At 41.0% G+C, this 17,095-nt stretch overlaps 1 protein-coding gene across 1 annotated transcript in view; it reads left to right on the forward strand.

Moving 5' to 3' along the window:
• The first annotated feature begins 3,066 nt into the window (after positions 1-3,066).
• The window catches only part of snapc4 (small nuclear RNA activating complex, polypeptide 4), a 48,259-nt gene continuing 34,230 nt past the window's right edge, over positions 3,067-17,095 (forward strand). The window contains exons 1-4 of the mRNA XM_079478862.1: positions 3,067-3,496; positions 3,857-3,994; positions 4,180-4,220; positions 8,201-8,303. Of these exons, the coding sequence (XP_079334988.1) occupies positions 3,874-3,994; positions 4,180-4,220; positions 8,201-8,303 (265 nt within the window). The 5' untranslated portion in view covers positions 3,067-3,496; positions 3,857-3,873. The remainder of the gene's footprint in view (positions 3,497-3,856; positions 3,995-4,179; positions 4,221-8,200; positions 8,304-17,095) is intronic.

Here is a 17,095-nt window from a genome sequence, read left to right on the forward strand (position 1 = left end):
ATGGTTCCTTCCCTCAGAACACTTTTCAGTCTGTCATCCTCAGAAAGTTCAATCATTTCAAGCTGAGATTGTCACGGTTGTGTGGACAGAACCCAAGCGCAGGCAGCGGAGTTAAATAACAAAACTTTATTTAAACAAAGACCCTCGATGGGGAAAACATTAACTAAAACAAGACAAGAATGTAAACTAAAACTTTCCACAAGGGGAACAAAACAACAGGGTAATAAGAATAATAAATAAACTAGAAGTCCACAAACTTAGAACAGGCACAAGATAATCCATGAACAGGTACAATCCAACAAGGTGACTTCAACAGGGATGACGATAACATATAATGACAATGAACCGACAAGGGACAGAGGGAAAACTGGGGCTTGATAAAGGGAAACACTAACAAGGACTGATGACACAGGGAGAGTGGCCACAGGTGACAAGGATGAACACTAAGGGAAAGCTAACAGGAGGATTGCACGAGGCAGGTGAGGGGACTGAAACACTAAGGGAAAGATGGATCAGGGCTGGAGACAAGACTAACACTAATGGACCGCTAACCGGGGAAACAAGGGGGCGGGACTAAAGGACACGACACTGGAGAGAGAGCATGGCTTCTTAAACCAAAACAATGCTCTTTCTCCACACAAAACACATGGGACTGACATGATCCTGCCACAAGACTCGAAAACCAAGACAAGGAGAGGCAGGATCATGACAGAGATGCTGCTTCATCTTCCACTAAAGGGGCTTTTAAACAGTCTGATTCAGCAGTGAATGGGTTGATAAGAAATGAAATTTGTGGTCTTCTTTGGCGTAGGCCGGAGAATCTGTCCTCAAAACTCTGTTCGAGATTTTCAAGCAGTGTTGCATACCGTGCAGTACTCACATTTACAACTTCTACTGCATGTCCACTTACCTTCAACAAGGATGGAAAATGTGTTAACTGCCTCTTTTGTAGATGAGTCTTGAACAGCTTGAGTTTGTTGACAAATGTGAAAATACTCTGCACCAGGTCAGACACCATCTTTGACTTTCCTTGCAGATCCACATTGAGGCCATTCAGATAATGCAGCATGTCGACCAAAAAAGCCAAGTCCGAAATCCACTGGGGATCACGTAGCTCATGATAGTCCTTTTGTTTCTCTGCGAGGAACAGCTTCACTGGATTTAAAAGCTCAAAAAAACGAGAAAGCACATTACCTCTTGAAAGCCATCTTACAGAACAGTGAAGAAGCAGATCAGATGGAAGATCTTCATCAAGCTCAGCAATGAGATTTTTGAACTGCCTGTGATTGAGAGCATGTGTGCGTATAAAATTGACAATTTCCAGCACAGGTTTCATGATGTGATCCAAGTTCAGCTTTTTAGACACCAAGTGCTCTTGGTGGATAATACAGTGAAATGTCCAAAATTCAGGAAAACGGTCATCAGCTTTACACAGCCCTACAAGGCCTTTCCCAGATCCCAACATGGCTGGTGCTCCATCAGTGGCTACTGCTGTTAGCTTTGATAGCTGCAGATCTGCTTTCTCAACAACAGACATCAGTGTCTCTTTCAGGTCGATGCCACGGGTTCTGTCTTTTAGTGGCACAATGTCAAGCAGCTCTTCCTTAATTGTGCAGTCTTCTGACACAAATCGTACAAATATTGCCAATTGTGGCTTATCTTGAACATCGCAAGACTCATCCAAAGCAATGCTGAAATACCGGCACTTCTGAAGATCTGAATATAAATGTGTTTCAACTGAGTCATTAATGTCCGATATTCTCTCTTCAACTGTGTGCCGTGACAGCTGAAGGTCCTTTACTGAACGTTTAACATTTTCATTTTCGGGACAAAGAATAGCAACAACATCATTAAGGCACTTTTTAAGAAACTCTGTTTATTTATATTTACATGCAAACGAAACAAAAACAAAACACGCCTAGTGAAGTTAAGAATTAGGACATGCATATTTTATATTTCTCTTCAATAGAATTCTTCCTTGTTGTAATTTTCACTTTATTCTATTGTATGTTTGTGTGAATTAATAAATGAATCCATTAAAAATATACATGCACACATACATATCTAAATGGACTGTTTAGACATTATGCCTCATCTTTGTGTGGTTTCATCTGAGAAGTGTCTGGGTCTTAAAACAAGGGAAGAAATTCTGAAGAGTGTTTGCTACAATGCAGCTTTGACTTGCATGGTATGGAAAAATACTACGGATGTGAAATGGTGGCAGAAACCTGCTTGTTATTAAATTTGACAAACATTTGTTGACCTCTGTCTCTCAATTTGTAATGACCTCTGTCTCTCAAAAGCAACTTGCTATTTACTTAATTTACCATTTGTTTACTAGTTGTCTCTGGACTCTATATATCTGAACAACACAGCTTCTGTATAACCAATTGCATTACAAACGTAAGTATATGTTGCACAATGCTCGGGTGGCATGATATACAACTATGAAATACAGAACTATAAAAACCAGCAGCTCCTGTCCCAGAGAACAACAGTGTGGTCGACTTCACGCGGCGCAGACTGATCAGAGTATTACATCATAGTAACGCGAGCGTGATTAGAATGCACTGCTTGCTCTTTCCTGCGTGATCACCTCAAGTCTGTCCCAAAATGCACTGCCATGTACACTTGCCCTGGCGCCCCTTAGGTCTGCACTTGCTGACGTCAACAAGTGTGGATTCGGACGAGGTCCACAAGAGCGGAGCGCGTCAGTTGGGACAGGGCCAGTATAGTGGGCGATTTCGGGCACTGTCATCGTGACTTTAATCATTTCAGCTTTCCCAATATAATGGCATATTTTTTCTTCCAGATAAGTTGAAATTTATTTTATTGATCAGTTTATTCATAATATTAAAAATTCTTGTGAAAAAGCAGGTTAAATAGCTCTTGATCAACTCTCTGTCTTGAACAATAAAATCATGCCAAATATAGTGATGTCCCTTTGAAGCCATGAATTCAATATTATTTTATATGTATCAAAATTTCTATGGATATTTCACTTTCTATTATTCCGAGTAATCGTAAAAATGAATTTACATAAAGACGTATTCATGCGTAAGGGTGGATACTGACTGATGGAACTTTTATTTTGAAGCATCAATGTGAATGACGTACTATTGATGCGCGAGTCATAGTAGCGCATTCATTACGTTCTGCCAATTTAGAGAAGTTTTAAAACAAACCAATATTGATATTCAGGGCAGATATGTTTTAAGCAATTTAAAATACTTATTTACCAGGATTGATGTGTCCATTTAGCTCTCAAAGTATAACTCCGGTTAGATTTTTTTTGTAATATAATATGTGTAAATATAGTCTGAACTTTGTGTAATATGCTAAATATGATGCTACACGTAACGTTAATTATAACGCTGCATGCGTAAGTTACTGGTGTTGCAAAATAGATTTTTCTTCGCCTGAGAGAACGGCTGTCGTATCAAATGTAACGCAGGACAATGCATTGTATAAACGTCTACATGCCCACAATTTAAAGGTAAAGCTTACCGTTACTTTTATCGACAAAAACTTATCGACAGTTTTATCACTAAAAGGAATGTCGTTTTTTGGTGTACTTTGCATGTTTAATGTAAAAGACGGCTTTTATAGAAAGCTATTTGTTAGCTGTAGGATCATATGAAGAGTTTGGTTCCAAAATGAGTTAACCCAGTTATTTTTGTGCAGTCCCATTAATATCAATCAAACTGCAGTTGCTTTGTTTTGATTTGAGCCATAATAACTAAAAAGATACCGTTTACTAACACAATAAAACACAATAAAAACAAAGATCAAAAGTTACTTCATTTACTATATTAAGGTTCATGTTTTAATTCAGAGTTTTGGAAACCCTTTTTAGGTTCCACCTTGGCTATCATGGCGTCGAATAGGATACTGGCCGAGAGAGATAAAATCCAGAAGGAGATCTTGGCTCTTGAGAGCACACTGCGTTCAGATAATAACATCACAGACGTACTGTCATCGGACAGCGGTAGTGGTAAGAATAGATGTGACTTAATGTAAAAACAAACGTAGTGACTTGCCTACTTGGGCATTTCAACTTGCATATTATGTCCAGAAATGCTTATTGGGTAGGCATCACACTAGTTTTTGAGACACAACTTGTTTTTAGAACAGTTTCTTTACTTTATTGTTTACTGTGTTTAAACTTTTTCACCACAGATGATGAATCTGATGGCAGTGGACCTGCAGTTGTTGGAGTGGTAAGAATCTTTTCAAATGGATTTGCTGCATATTCTTGCATTTTGGGTTGCACCAGCTCTGCGTAAGTGACACGTTAGCCTAGTTCCCTTTTAGAGAGGTCTCTCAACATTGCGTGAAATGCTAGGGGAATCCCCTTCTCTAAACCTTACTGAAACCTTATTGAATAATGCCAGTAGAAGTGAAAATGTAACTAGCCAATGTGGTCCAAGACGGCGATTTGGGCGCCTTCACATGCTGTTGAGGATACACCCAGGAGAAGAGGAAGAACTAGGATATTCTACTTGTGTGTTCCAGCATGCCCGTGTGTGCGTTATGTTCCGGGCCCATCGACCCACAGGACAAGCATGCTCACTGCGTACTCTGCCGGGGTCTGGCCCATGCAGAGGCGGCACTCTGTGATTCTACTGCAAGTACCTTCCCACTGTCGGGACTGCCGCCCCTTCCCACTGGGGAAATGGAATGCCAGACCGCCATCAGCGCCTGTCTGCGTTGCCGATTAGAGTCCTGTTTGGTGCGTCCAGGGACGTGCTCAGCTTCTGACAGGGATCTGTCTGAGACAGAGAGGCAGGGAGCAAGCGGAGTGTGATGCCCCCATGCGCTTCATGTAGAATTCTATTTTATGTCCTCACCTAGGCTGTGCGAGACCTCGGCCTTGAGGGACTCCCGCAAGGAGTAAGCTGACCAACTGGTTGCTGCAGCTGCCACGGCGCCCTAAAGAAAATACACACCCTTTTCCTGATGTTCACAAGGAGGTTGTGACGCAGTTCAGGATCGGCCATCTTCACCTTGGTGGGTGGGGCGGAAGCCCGCGGCTATATGCGCATTCCTCCCGTCGAGCAGGCGATCGCAGCGCACCTGTGCCTGTCCTCGTATTCTCTGCGTTCCGAGACTGGGGTGACTGCCCACATAGTGGAGAAGGCTTATTCCGCCTCTGGAAAGCCTGCCTCAGCTCTACACTAATTCAGCAGTTCTCTCACAATGAGCAAACCCTCCCTTAGGTTTTTGTCTTGTGTATATGCTGTGTAATTCAGCCTTTTTTCACACAGGGAGCAAACTCTCCCTTAGGTTTTGCCTTGTTTATATATGCTGTCAGTACACGATCCGTTCCACCTGCACGATCCGTTCTGAGCATGCGCGTAATTACGTATTAGAAAATGTCATGGTTTTCCTACACTATTGATACCACGCACGCAGACGATGAAACATTTGACGCAGGCGGCACAACTGGCGGCATATTTTTTGTTTTGTAGGTCTGTTTTTATGTTTTTAAATGTTGCTTACGTTACCATGTTTACGATGTGTTTATGTGGTTGCCAATCCAAAATAATAGAGTTGTTACATGAACATAGATGATTCCATACATGTGGAATAAAGTATTTTTATCGACTGCAAATCTTCAGTTTCCTCCAAACTCCATTTTGCGATTCATTGCTGTATCATGTCTATTTTCCTTACCGTGTTTCGATCTGAGGTCAGTAGTATTGTCAAAGATGTTTTGTGGCGTTTTTTTAATTAAAATCTGATAATACTAGTTAACTTTAAATGTAGTAATTTATTAGTATGGGTCTATATAGGCTAATATATCTATCCATTTAATCTAAATTAGTAAAATAATCCCTTCAATGGCATTTACAGAATCCAATAAGGAATAATAACACGTACGTCTAACTAGACTATATTAATTTACATGAAGAAGGAACTACAAACTACAAAGTCAGGGGAAACATTACAGTATTTCAAACTGACTTGACAGAACGCTCAGTGAAATTAAAACCAGGTGGAAAGCAGCAAAGTAAATTGAGTATATAAAAAATATATAAACAAAGCTGCGCAAGCGTGGAACAGAATCATAATTTGCGCATGAACGGTTTCTACAACGTTGTTGTGCGCATGCACAAACGGATCTTGCAGGTGGAACGGATCGTGTACTGACATATGCCGTGAAGTTCAGATGCTTAATTTTCACACGTGAGTGGGACCCTAATGAAATGGCGGCATGCCGTGTCAGCACATGTTGTGATTATTTTTTCACAGGGGCGCCATTCAAAATGGCGACGAGCGTTTTCACACATGTGCTAGAGGCATTTGTGAGACGTCTCCTGTAGGACGTGGTTAGAGCCGCTCTCCTCTACGTGGCTGATGCAGGTTCGATTCCCGGCCTTAACCATCACTTCCCATGTCCAGAGCCGCTTTCTTCTACGTGGGAGATCCGGATTTGATTCCCGTCTTAATCATCACTTCCCATGTCCAAAGTACACCGTAATATGTTTTACCCGTGCGCTATATTTTATTCAATACTTTTGGCTTAAAAGGTGCAGGCTTTTCACCCAGTGGCTTGCAATAGTTCCATGGAAGCAACGCTGCCCATGTGACTGTATGGGTGTGCGTGCACTTTTGAACAGATCTCCAACCCGGAGCTCATTGTTACTTATGCCCGATGCTATATCTCTCGTGTCCCAGCCTCATATCAGACCCCAGGAGATGGCGCTGAGCAGTGTGTGACCTGAGGGTGGTGCCCGTTTGGTGCTGTTCAGCTTTAAATGTGCAGCCTCACTACCTAATGTTCTTTGCCTCCAGCTCTATGCTGATACACGTTAGGTTTTCAGTGCTCCTGTATACGCAGCGCTAAGCCCCTATATCCAGCAATAGATGAATGGCAGCTGGTAAAACTGTGTTATTATGAGTTCACAATGCCCTGGTAGCTCAATGCTGTTCCCTGTCATACTTCTGTTTGAATGGCCGATAGATTTGCCTTCTACTACGAAATGTGACTGACTACCTTGCACTATGCGCTGTTATGCAAAACAGTTTTATAGCGATCTCGGTTGCAGTTGGCAGAAATCGCCGGTGCTGGGAGTGGGCATTCACGAGAGCCGGACATGGCTCCGCCTACAGACCGATCCAACTTTGATGTAATGTCCTTAAAACAAAAAAAATCGGGCTCAGTAGTGTGTGTTTCCTCCACGTGCCTGTATGACCTCCCTACAACGCCTGGGCATGCTCCTGATGAGGTGGTGGATGGTCTCATGAGGGATCTCCTCCCAGACCTGGACTAAAGCATCCGCCAACTCCTGGACAGTCTGTGGTGCAACGTGGCGTTGGTGGATGGAGTGAGACATGATGTCCTAGATGTGCTCAATTGGATTCAGGTCTGAAGAGCACAGGGCGCCAGTGGCGAATTTGCCAATCTTGGTGTTCTCTGGGAAATGCCAAATGTCCTGCCCGGTGTTGGGCTGTAAGCGCAACCCTACCTGTGGATGTCGGGCCATCATACTACCCCCATGGAGTCTGTTTCTGACTGTTGGAGCAGACACATGCACATTTGTGGCCTGCTGGAGGTTATTTTTCAGGGCTCTGGCAGTGCTCCTCCTGTTCCTCCTTGCACAAAGGCGGAGGTAGTGGTCCTGCTGCTGGGTTGTTGCCCTTCTACGGCCTCCTCCATGTCTCCTGATGTACTGGCCTGTCTCCTTGTAGCGCCTCCATGCTCTGGACACTACACTGACAGACACAGCAAACCTTCTTGCCACAGCTCGCATTGATGTGCCATCCTGGATGAGCTGCACTACCTGAGCCACTTGTGTGGGTTGTAGACTCAGTCTCATGCTACCACAAGAGTGAAAGCAGGCATTCAAAAGTGACCAATACTTCTGCCAGAAAGCATAGGAACAGAGAAGTGGTTTGTGGTCACCACCTGCAGAACCACTCCTTAATTGGGGGTATCTTGCTTGCTAAGTGCCTATAATTTCCACCTGTTGTCTATACCATTTGCACAACAGCATGTGACATTGATTGTCAATCAGTGTTGCTTGCTAAGTGGGCAGTTTGATTTCACAGAAGTGTGATTGACATGGAGTTACATTGTGTTGTTTAAGTGTTCCCTTTATTTTTTCGAGCAGTGTATATGTATATGTATAATACACATTAATTGCAAAATTGTTTCTTTTCAAATGTTTCACTTCTAAATGTTTTAAACTTCAAGGAACTTGATGACCTAGTGGCTGCGCGCCATCGGATTCAGAGGGAGATAGAGGAAATAGAGAATACACTTGGTGTGAACGCAGAACTTGGTGACATCTTATCAGGTAAATACTTTTGTTATTACTTTGCTTGTTTCTAACTTTAGGATCCTTGAGAAATATAGAGGGCCAATGCACACAAGACGTATTACTGTTTTCAGCATTATTAATGTATACATTTGCATAAGTATGGAATGAGTATTTTTTTTCTTATTTTACCTTGGTTGACAGTTTGGAATTCTGCAAAGGGCTTTTCACACTTGAAATAGTTAACCTTGAGTTATTCTTAATCCTGGCGTAAATTAAAATTGTTCATAATTTACCAGGAGTTGAGGGCAAACCCTGGGTATTCATAGTCTGAGGTATCACAGTGTACATACATACATAGGCAGTTGTGTTAAAAATAATTGCAGTGTGTTTAAAAAAACGTATGTATAGCTCAAAATCCTTATAATAACATTTATTCTAAAACACAAATGCATTGGGAAAACTGCACATTTTTAATCAAAACAAGAATAAAGTATCAAATATGTTATTACTCTACAGAATGTTAAGAAAAAGGAATGTTAGGCTGTTAAAAAATAGCAGTGTCTGCATATTTCTTTACAAAGTCAAACATTTACTGTATAAAATGAAAAATGCTTATAGATTTAGCGTTCTTGTCAATCAATTAACTAATATTTAGTTGTATAGCCACGGTTTATGAGAACTGCTTCACATCTGTGTTGTATGGAGTCGACCAACTTCTGGCACCTGTGAACAGGTTTTCCAGCCCAGGACCATTGCGCTACAGACCGCAATTTGAAATTTGAAACTAAAAGTCCAAGTTGAAAATGAATTTGGTATATAGGATTAGGCAATTGGTATAAAGAATTGGTTATTTTGTATGTAGGATTGGGCATTTAATCATTTAGTTTTGGGGATTTAGGATTGGGCATTCGAGGATTGTATGCAAATTAGGAGGCGTGGCCCAAATACTGGAGGATGGGTTTGAAATGGCTGGTGCGCAAAGGCACCTTATGGACAGCAGCTCCCAGTGCTAAGGTGCACACTGTAATGAAACCAGAGCGAGTGAGTGGCTGGAGCGAGGATATGAGGCGCCGTATAGGTTTTAAATCAAACTGCGCTTATGAATACATATATAAAAGCGTGCATACACAAATATACATTGCTCACATATACATGTATAGTATTGGATGTTCAAGCAAACACATATGAAAAACATGTGCGCACTAATGTGAAATCCATACTAATACATATTATGTTAGTAATGCATGCATGTACACTTTTTCACGCATACATATAAACTCAATGCAGGCAAAACACATCTATAAAACACTCGCACATACATATAAACTCTGCACGCACATCTGTAAAATTCTCGCACATACATATACACTCGATGCGCGCAAAACACATCTATGAAACACGAGAGCTATAGCATTGACGTTCATTAGTCCTTTACTTGCTTGTGCAAGTTACAATGAAGATATAGCCGATTTCTTTAATAGCGTTTTACACTGCCTTACACGTATACAGCAGAATCCCAGGGAGACACTATATAGAGATTTAGAACAACTGCCAGAACAATTGACAGTCTTTTGTCCGTGGTTCGTTGTCAAAATGTCGAAACCAGAGAACTCGTTGTTGTTCTCGAGGCGTTGTATGCTGCGCCAAGTTTGATGGTGGGAGAGCTGCTGGACAACTACCAGTCCCACCACCGACATCTAGAATAGGCCATAGAGGCCTTCCACGTTATGACATCTCGTATGAGTAAATGTGCCAGTTAAACAGAAGCCGGAGACAATGGCACATTTCCCCCAATCCCTGGGATCCTGCTGTATACGTGTAAGGCAGTGTAAAACGCTATTAAATAAATCGGCTATATCATCTTCATTGCAACTAGCACAAGCAAGTAAAGGACTAATGAACTTCAATGCTATTGTCGCTCTCAGTGTTAGATGTGTTTTGCTCGCATCGAGTTTATATGTATGCGTGAAAAAGTGTACATGAATGCATTACTAACATATGTATTAGTATGGATTTCACATAAGTGCGCACATGTTTTTCATGTGTTTGCTTGAACATCCAATACTATACATGTATATGTGAGCAATGTATATGTGTGTATGCACGCTTTTATATATGTATTCATAATCGCAGTTTGATTTAAACCCTATACGGCGCCTCATATCCTCGCTCCAGCCACTCACTCGCTCTGCGCACCAGCCATTTCAAACCCATCCTCCAGTATTTGGGCCACACCTCCTAATTTGCATACACTCCTCAATCCTCAAATGCACAGTCCTAAATCCTCAATTCTAAATGGCTAAATTATTAAATGCCCAATCCTATATACCAAATGCCCAATCCTATATACCAATTGCCAAATCCTATATACCAAATGCCCAATCCTATATACCAATTGCCCAATCCTATATACCAAATTCATTTTCAACTTGGACTTTTAGTTTCAAATTTAGACTTTTAGTTTTGGTTTAAAACTTTCAGTTTTAGACTTTTAGTTTATATTGTGACTGAAAAATCCCTCCATATGGGCTGGCCACTTCATAACGTTGATCTTGTTGACCTGGAACCTAGATGCTGCTCGCTTACTGGTGTGTTTGGGGTCGTTGTCTTGTTGAAACACCCATTTCAAGGGCATTTCCTCTTTGGCATAAGGCAACATGACCTCCTTTAAATATTTTAAATATTTACTCACATATACTCAAACTGATCCATGATCCCCGGAATCCGATAACTGGGCCCAACACTGTACTATGAGAAACATCCCCATATCAGGATGCTTGCGCCACCATGCTTCACTGTCTTCACAGTGTACTGTGGCTTGAATTCAGTGTTTGGAGGTCGTCTGACAGACTTGTTTTCATCAGTCCCCAAAATATTGCACCATTTCTCTAGTAAATGTGTTCTTTGGCAAATTGTAACCTCTTTAGCACATGTTGTTTTTTCAACAATGGGACTTTGCCGGCCTTCTTACCGATAGCTTGGCTTCACATAGGCATCTTCTAATTGTTACAGTTCTTGCAGGTAACATCAGACTTTTTTTGATCACCCTGGAGCTGATCATTGGCTGAGTCTAAGCTTAGGCTTATGGCTATTCTTTGATCCATTCGAATGGAAGTTTTCTGTTTTCTTCCATGTCTATCATTTTTGCTATGCAGCCTATCATTTTCTGCACTTCTTTATATGTTTTTCCCTCTCTAATACATTTTTAATCAAAGTACGCTGTTCTTCTGAACAATGTCAACCCCTTTTACTCAGATTTTCAGAGAGAAATTCACAGTACAACATTTGCTGCCTTCTTCCTTAAATAAGGGCCACTTGTTTTTTCACAGAATTATGAAACTGTCTAATTGAACTCCACACTGCTATTACTTTGAACACGTCCTTTCAAATAATGATTCAACTGCACAGAATTAGCAACATGCATGTCATGATTGTTGGGTCTGTTGCTTTTCTACTCTACTACACCTACTAGTAAAATATTTGCCATATAGAAATATAATTTCTACCAAAAACAGTGACTGATCTGGTTACTGATCTTAGACTGCTATTATTTTGAATATATACAGTGGGTACGGAAAGTATTCAGACCCCCTTAAATTTTTCATTCGTTATATTGCAGCCATTTGCTGAAATCGTTAAGTTCATTTTTTTTCTCATTAATGTACACAGCACCCCATATTGACAGAAAAACACAGAATTGTTGAAATTTTTGCAGATTTATTAAAAAAGAAAAACTGAAATACCACATGGTCCTAAGTATTTAGCTTTGCTCAGTATTTAGTAGAAGCACCCTTTTGATCTAATACAGCCATGAGTCTTTTTGGGAAAGATGCAACAAGTTTGTCACACCTGGATTTGGGGATCCTCTGCCATTCCTCCTTGCAGATCCTCTCCAGTTCTCTCAGGTTGGATGGTAAACGTTGGTGGTTAGCCATTTTCAGGTCTCTGCAGAGATGCTCAATTGGGTTTAAATCAGGGCTCTGGCTGGGCCATTCAAGAACAATCACAGAGTTGTTGTGAAGCCACTCCTTCGTTATTTTAGCTGTGTGCTTAGGGTCATTGTCTTGTTGGAAGGTGAACCTTCGGCCCAGTCTGAGGTCTTGAGCACTCTGGAGAAGGTTTTCGTCCAGGATATTGGTCCCTGTACTTGGCAACATTCATCTTTCCCTCGATTGCAACCAGTCGTCCTGTCCCTGCAGCTGAAAAACACCCCACAGCATGATGCTGCCATCATGATTTTCTCCTCCACAACAATGTCCGGTGGCTTAGTAAAGGCAAGGTACTGGAGCGCTTTTGGAAATTACAGAAAGAGTTGGAAACCTTTCTGTTGGATCAGAAGAGTGCAAAAGCAAAATAAATTTGTGGAATTCATGCAAAATGAAGAAAACATTTAAATTGTTGCATTTCCCTCTGACATTACTGCCCATCTCAATGATCTGAACATGAAGCTTCAGGGAAAAAATAAGACTGTGTCTAACCTCACATCAGCTGTATGTGCCTTTCAGAAGAAACTGGAGCTGTTTTGCTATGCATGGAAAATCCATTCCTTGTCAAACAATCGCAGAATTTTCAAGTCAAGCCCTGAAAATCTGCCCATGGGCTATTGCTGCTTCTCTTCAATCAGAGCTAATTGAGCTTCATGCAAACCTTGCACTGCAGAAGTCTCTCTGTGACCCTACCACCTTCTGGACTAAGATGGTCTCTGCAGCAGGTGTCCCTTTCTTGCAGAAGATGGCCCTTCAAATTCTCACCATGTTTCCCTCAACATACTGTTGTGAGTCTGCCTTTTCAACCATGAATATGGTGAAAAACAAATACAGGAACAACCTCAGTAATGAACACTTACATCAGTGCCTCCACCTGGCCCTCACACCTTTTATTAAGTTTAATGAACTGGTGGCACAAAAAAAGGTGTCACTTTTCACACTAATAATGCCAGACCACATCACCTTTTGTACCCCTGCCCTATATACTTATCTCTACATTCTTTAAAGGCACAGAATGTTTGTTCCACCACTAGATGGCGCACAATCAAAACGATACTGTATGTTCAAAACTACAACAATGGTGTAGCTTGATGACACTCTGAAGAAGCGTTTGAATGACGGGAACTGTAGTTTTCAGCTCAACCTCTAATGATAAACAATCAGACGTGAGTGAGGTCATATAACAGCCTCTAGTCTCCTTTCCTGCATGCCGCTGAAGTTTGCAGGCTTTCCATCTAGTGTCTTTTGTAACGTGGATATGACGCCATTGACAGGCGACTCCTAGACACGGCTGTGTCCTTGGTTAAAATCCCAATTTTCTCACGATTTACAAATAATTGGAAACATTTGGGATATTGTAAGTACTCAACTGAACAAAATATATAACATTGGCCTAGTGGAATATTCTTGGATATTTTACTGCTAACAAATTACATACTGTGTGCCGTTTAATGGCGTTTTTTAGACAAAGCAGCCATATCACCCTGTAGCCCAGGACTGGTTGCCTACCAAAAGTAAAGCAGGCCTGAGCGTGGTGTTCAAGCCCTAAACCCAGCCCGACAACGTCTGCAATTTTTCAGCCCGGATCCGACCCGAGAGACCAACATCATTCACTCTGACGCACACGCTCTCACAAACACACACACAGTCACACGTTACTAAGAGGTAAACTTTTATACGTTTCTCCACCAACAATCACGGCCACAAATAACAATACAGACTGTCCATTACAGAAAAGCGTAACGGCATGCAGTAGAGCATATAGTCAAGCTACGTGATCCAGGAGCAAATAAGTAAATAAAGCCTTCCTTTGATGTTAAGTAACTGAAGATCAATGTTTCAAAGACCTTTTCGCCAACTGGTTAGCTTTGAATAATAATAAAATAATTAAAGCTGCAAGCAGCATTTAGCGGGTTCGAGCACTTTTAAGGCATCTAAAGCAGCTTTGCCTTCATCAAGTAGGCCGAGGACTCTCATACTAAAACACCCAAGTGGACGATACTCCCAACGCCTGAAAAATCATAGATACGGTCAGCAACGGTTCATAGACACTACGCATGATTACACACATATGCACATAGAGTACACTTGAGGGGAATCAGCTTTTCAGGTTCATTTGGTCACATCCATTTAAGAAATGACCCCGTCTAAATGCCTAAATGCATTGAGTTGCTGCCATGTGACTGCTGAGTAGCTATTTGGGTTTACATGCAATTAAACTGGTGTACATAATAAAGGTGTGTGTTAAGTTTGGCAAAACAGGATCTTACAACCACCCAGACATGTTCTATATTTATAGACGTGTGAATATGGAGTAACGTTTAATGTGTAGTGCTTTATATGTCTAACACCTTGTTCCTGTGAGACAGGAAACGTATCTCTTGTCCAATAACCATCATATTTTGCATGCTTGTTTAGTCTAATAAGATGTATGATTGTACTTAATGGCAAGTCAATTGGATTATTTGTTAAGGAGAAGCGAGCTTTCAGGTACACCGTTCACTTGAATATAATAAAGGACCCTGTAGTGGTCATGCAAATGAAAAAGTTGAACTTGTTTTTGATAGTTATTTATCTAGAGAGTCCAGAGAATTGTACGGTGGTGGAAATTTTAAAATCGCTTGAAAAACCTAGGACAAGTTCGCAAAAGTAGGTTCTTAACATCATCACAGATAACTCACAAACAGTTTGATCGACATCAATGGTTCAAGAGCCAAATTTGTTTGGAATTATGAGAACTTTCATATGATATCGATAGTTTGTGTAAATGTCAAATGTCACGTGTTACACAATTGTTAAGGCAACCAAAGATGTGTCAATTTTGCCATTTTTACTGTTATAGCGCCACCTAGTGTCCAAACGCCGCGATATTTTGTAAGTCATCTCGGAGTGACAGTCTTCACAAATGTTCCAAGCCCTATGATGATATCTCTAATAGTGCTCGAGTTATGGGCATTTTAATGTAATAGGCTCCGCCGATTTAAAATGTTAACGCCCCTAAGCGACCGTGAAAGGAAATTTCAACTTTTTTTTGATAATTATTTACATTCACACTCCAGAGAAGTCATTTGCATTGGTTTGGATTCGATCGGTCGAAAAACCTAGGACAAGTTCGCGAAAGTAGGTTTTTGACATAATCAGCGATAACTCACGAACCGTTTGATCGACAGAAGCGTGTCCAGAGGCAAAGTTGTTCAGAATGAGAAGAGCTATCATATGATGTAAATAGTTTGAGTATAAGTCAAATGTCACGTGATATACAATTGTTTATGCACTCCAAAAACGTTACTTCGCCCCCCGGTGGCCGAATGAGTTCATATTTCTTACAGACCTTCTGGACCATGAGTCGAACAAGCCCAGCGAGTGTCGTTTCGATCGGCCTCCGTTAACCCGGTCTAATGAGTGCTCAAACTTCATTGGCCAATGACCGCCATGTTTCATTAGATACGCCACTGTCCTTTTATACAATCACCGTGCATGACACAAAGACACACCATACCAAATAATAAGTCGATCGGGCAAACGGTTGGGTAGTTATAGCCCTTTTCGAGTTCATGTATATTATAGCGCCACCTAGTGGCCAAGCGCCAACTCCTTTTTACTGTGACCCCGGACTGAGAGTCTACACATAGGGTACAAGCCCCATGAAGATTGCTCAAACGGTTCATAAGTTATGGCCATTTTAGTCAACCATGGCACTTCCGGTTCAGACGTTTTGGCGCCCCCTAGCAATGGTGAATCGAAATTTCAACGTTTTTTTGATAATTATTCACATTCACTCTCCACAGAATTCATCAGCGTTGGTTTGGTTCCGATCGGGCAAAAATCCAGGGACTAGTTCATTTTATTTTTTTTGCATAAAATGCAAATTAGCGGAAAAATTTGCATACCGGAAATGAAATCGGAGATATACGTTTTTTAAGTTTTGAGCCAATGATTACAATGATATAAAACACTTGGGTGTGCGACAAACGGTTTAGGAGTAAAGAGTGCAAACGCGCTTTTCATCGCTGTAGCGCCACCTATGGGCCGATTTGGCTGGGTCCATGTATCTGAGTAGCGACAAGGACTACTACCATCTGACCAAGTCTCAGCTCTGTCGGCCTTACGGTTTAGGCTGCCCATTCAGTTTTAGGGAAGAATAATAAGAAAAAGAATAAAACCAACAAATACAATAGGTTTCTAGCCCTACGGGCTCGAACCCTAATTAATAAATCCGTTGAATTATAAGCATGTATGGAGACAATGTTTTAAATAACTTTTCGCCTACTGGCTAGCGTTTAATAGTAGCCTAGCCTAATACCAAAATAAATAAATCCGTTGGACTGTAGGCATGTACGGTGGTCATCTTTCAGTGTTTATTTGTGCACGTTGTGAAGAAAAATAATAGCATTCACTGTTGAAGGCTGCTAATGCGTGCGTGGCCATGTGTGTATTGCGTATGTATTGTGTAGGTGATTCTATATATATCTATATAGGTATAATATTTATAATATAATCAATATAACATATTTCATACAGTAGCCTATGTGTGATCACTGCTCTGCAAGTATATGGGCATAATAAATGGAGAGAAGCTAAATGAGCCCGAGCCCGACCTGATCCCTATCTGAAAGGAAAAAAAATGTTTCAAGCCCGACCTCTACTTCTCATAAAAGAATAGGGGTGTAACCCTGGCTGAAACTACTTATGTTTCAGTCCGTCATTCTGTTACATTACAGCCAATATTTTTAGTCATTTTCTATGTAAAGACTGCCTAAAATAACTGCATTATAACTGATATATATTTGATTTCTGTGAACATATAGCTGCTGTAGTGCAACATTCAAAATAAACACACAA

The sequence above is a fragment of the Barbatula barbatula genome, assembly GCF_947034865.1.
Source record: "Barbatula barbatula genome assembly, chromosome: 2".
Classification (NCBI taxonomy): Eukaryota; Metazoa; Chordata; class Actinopteri; order Cypriniformes; family Nemacheilidae; genus Barbatula; species Barbatula barbatula.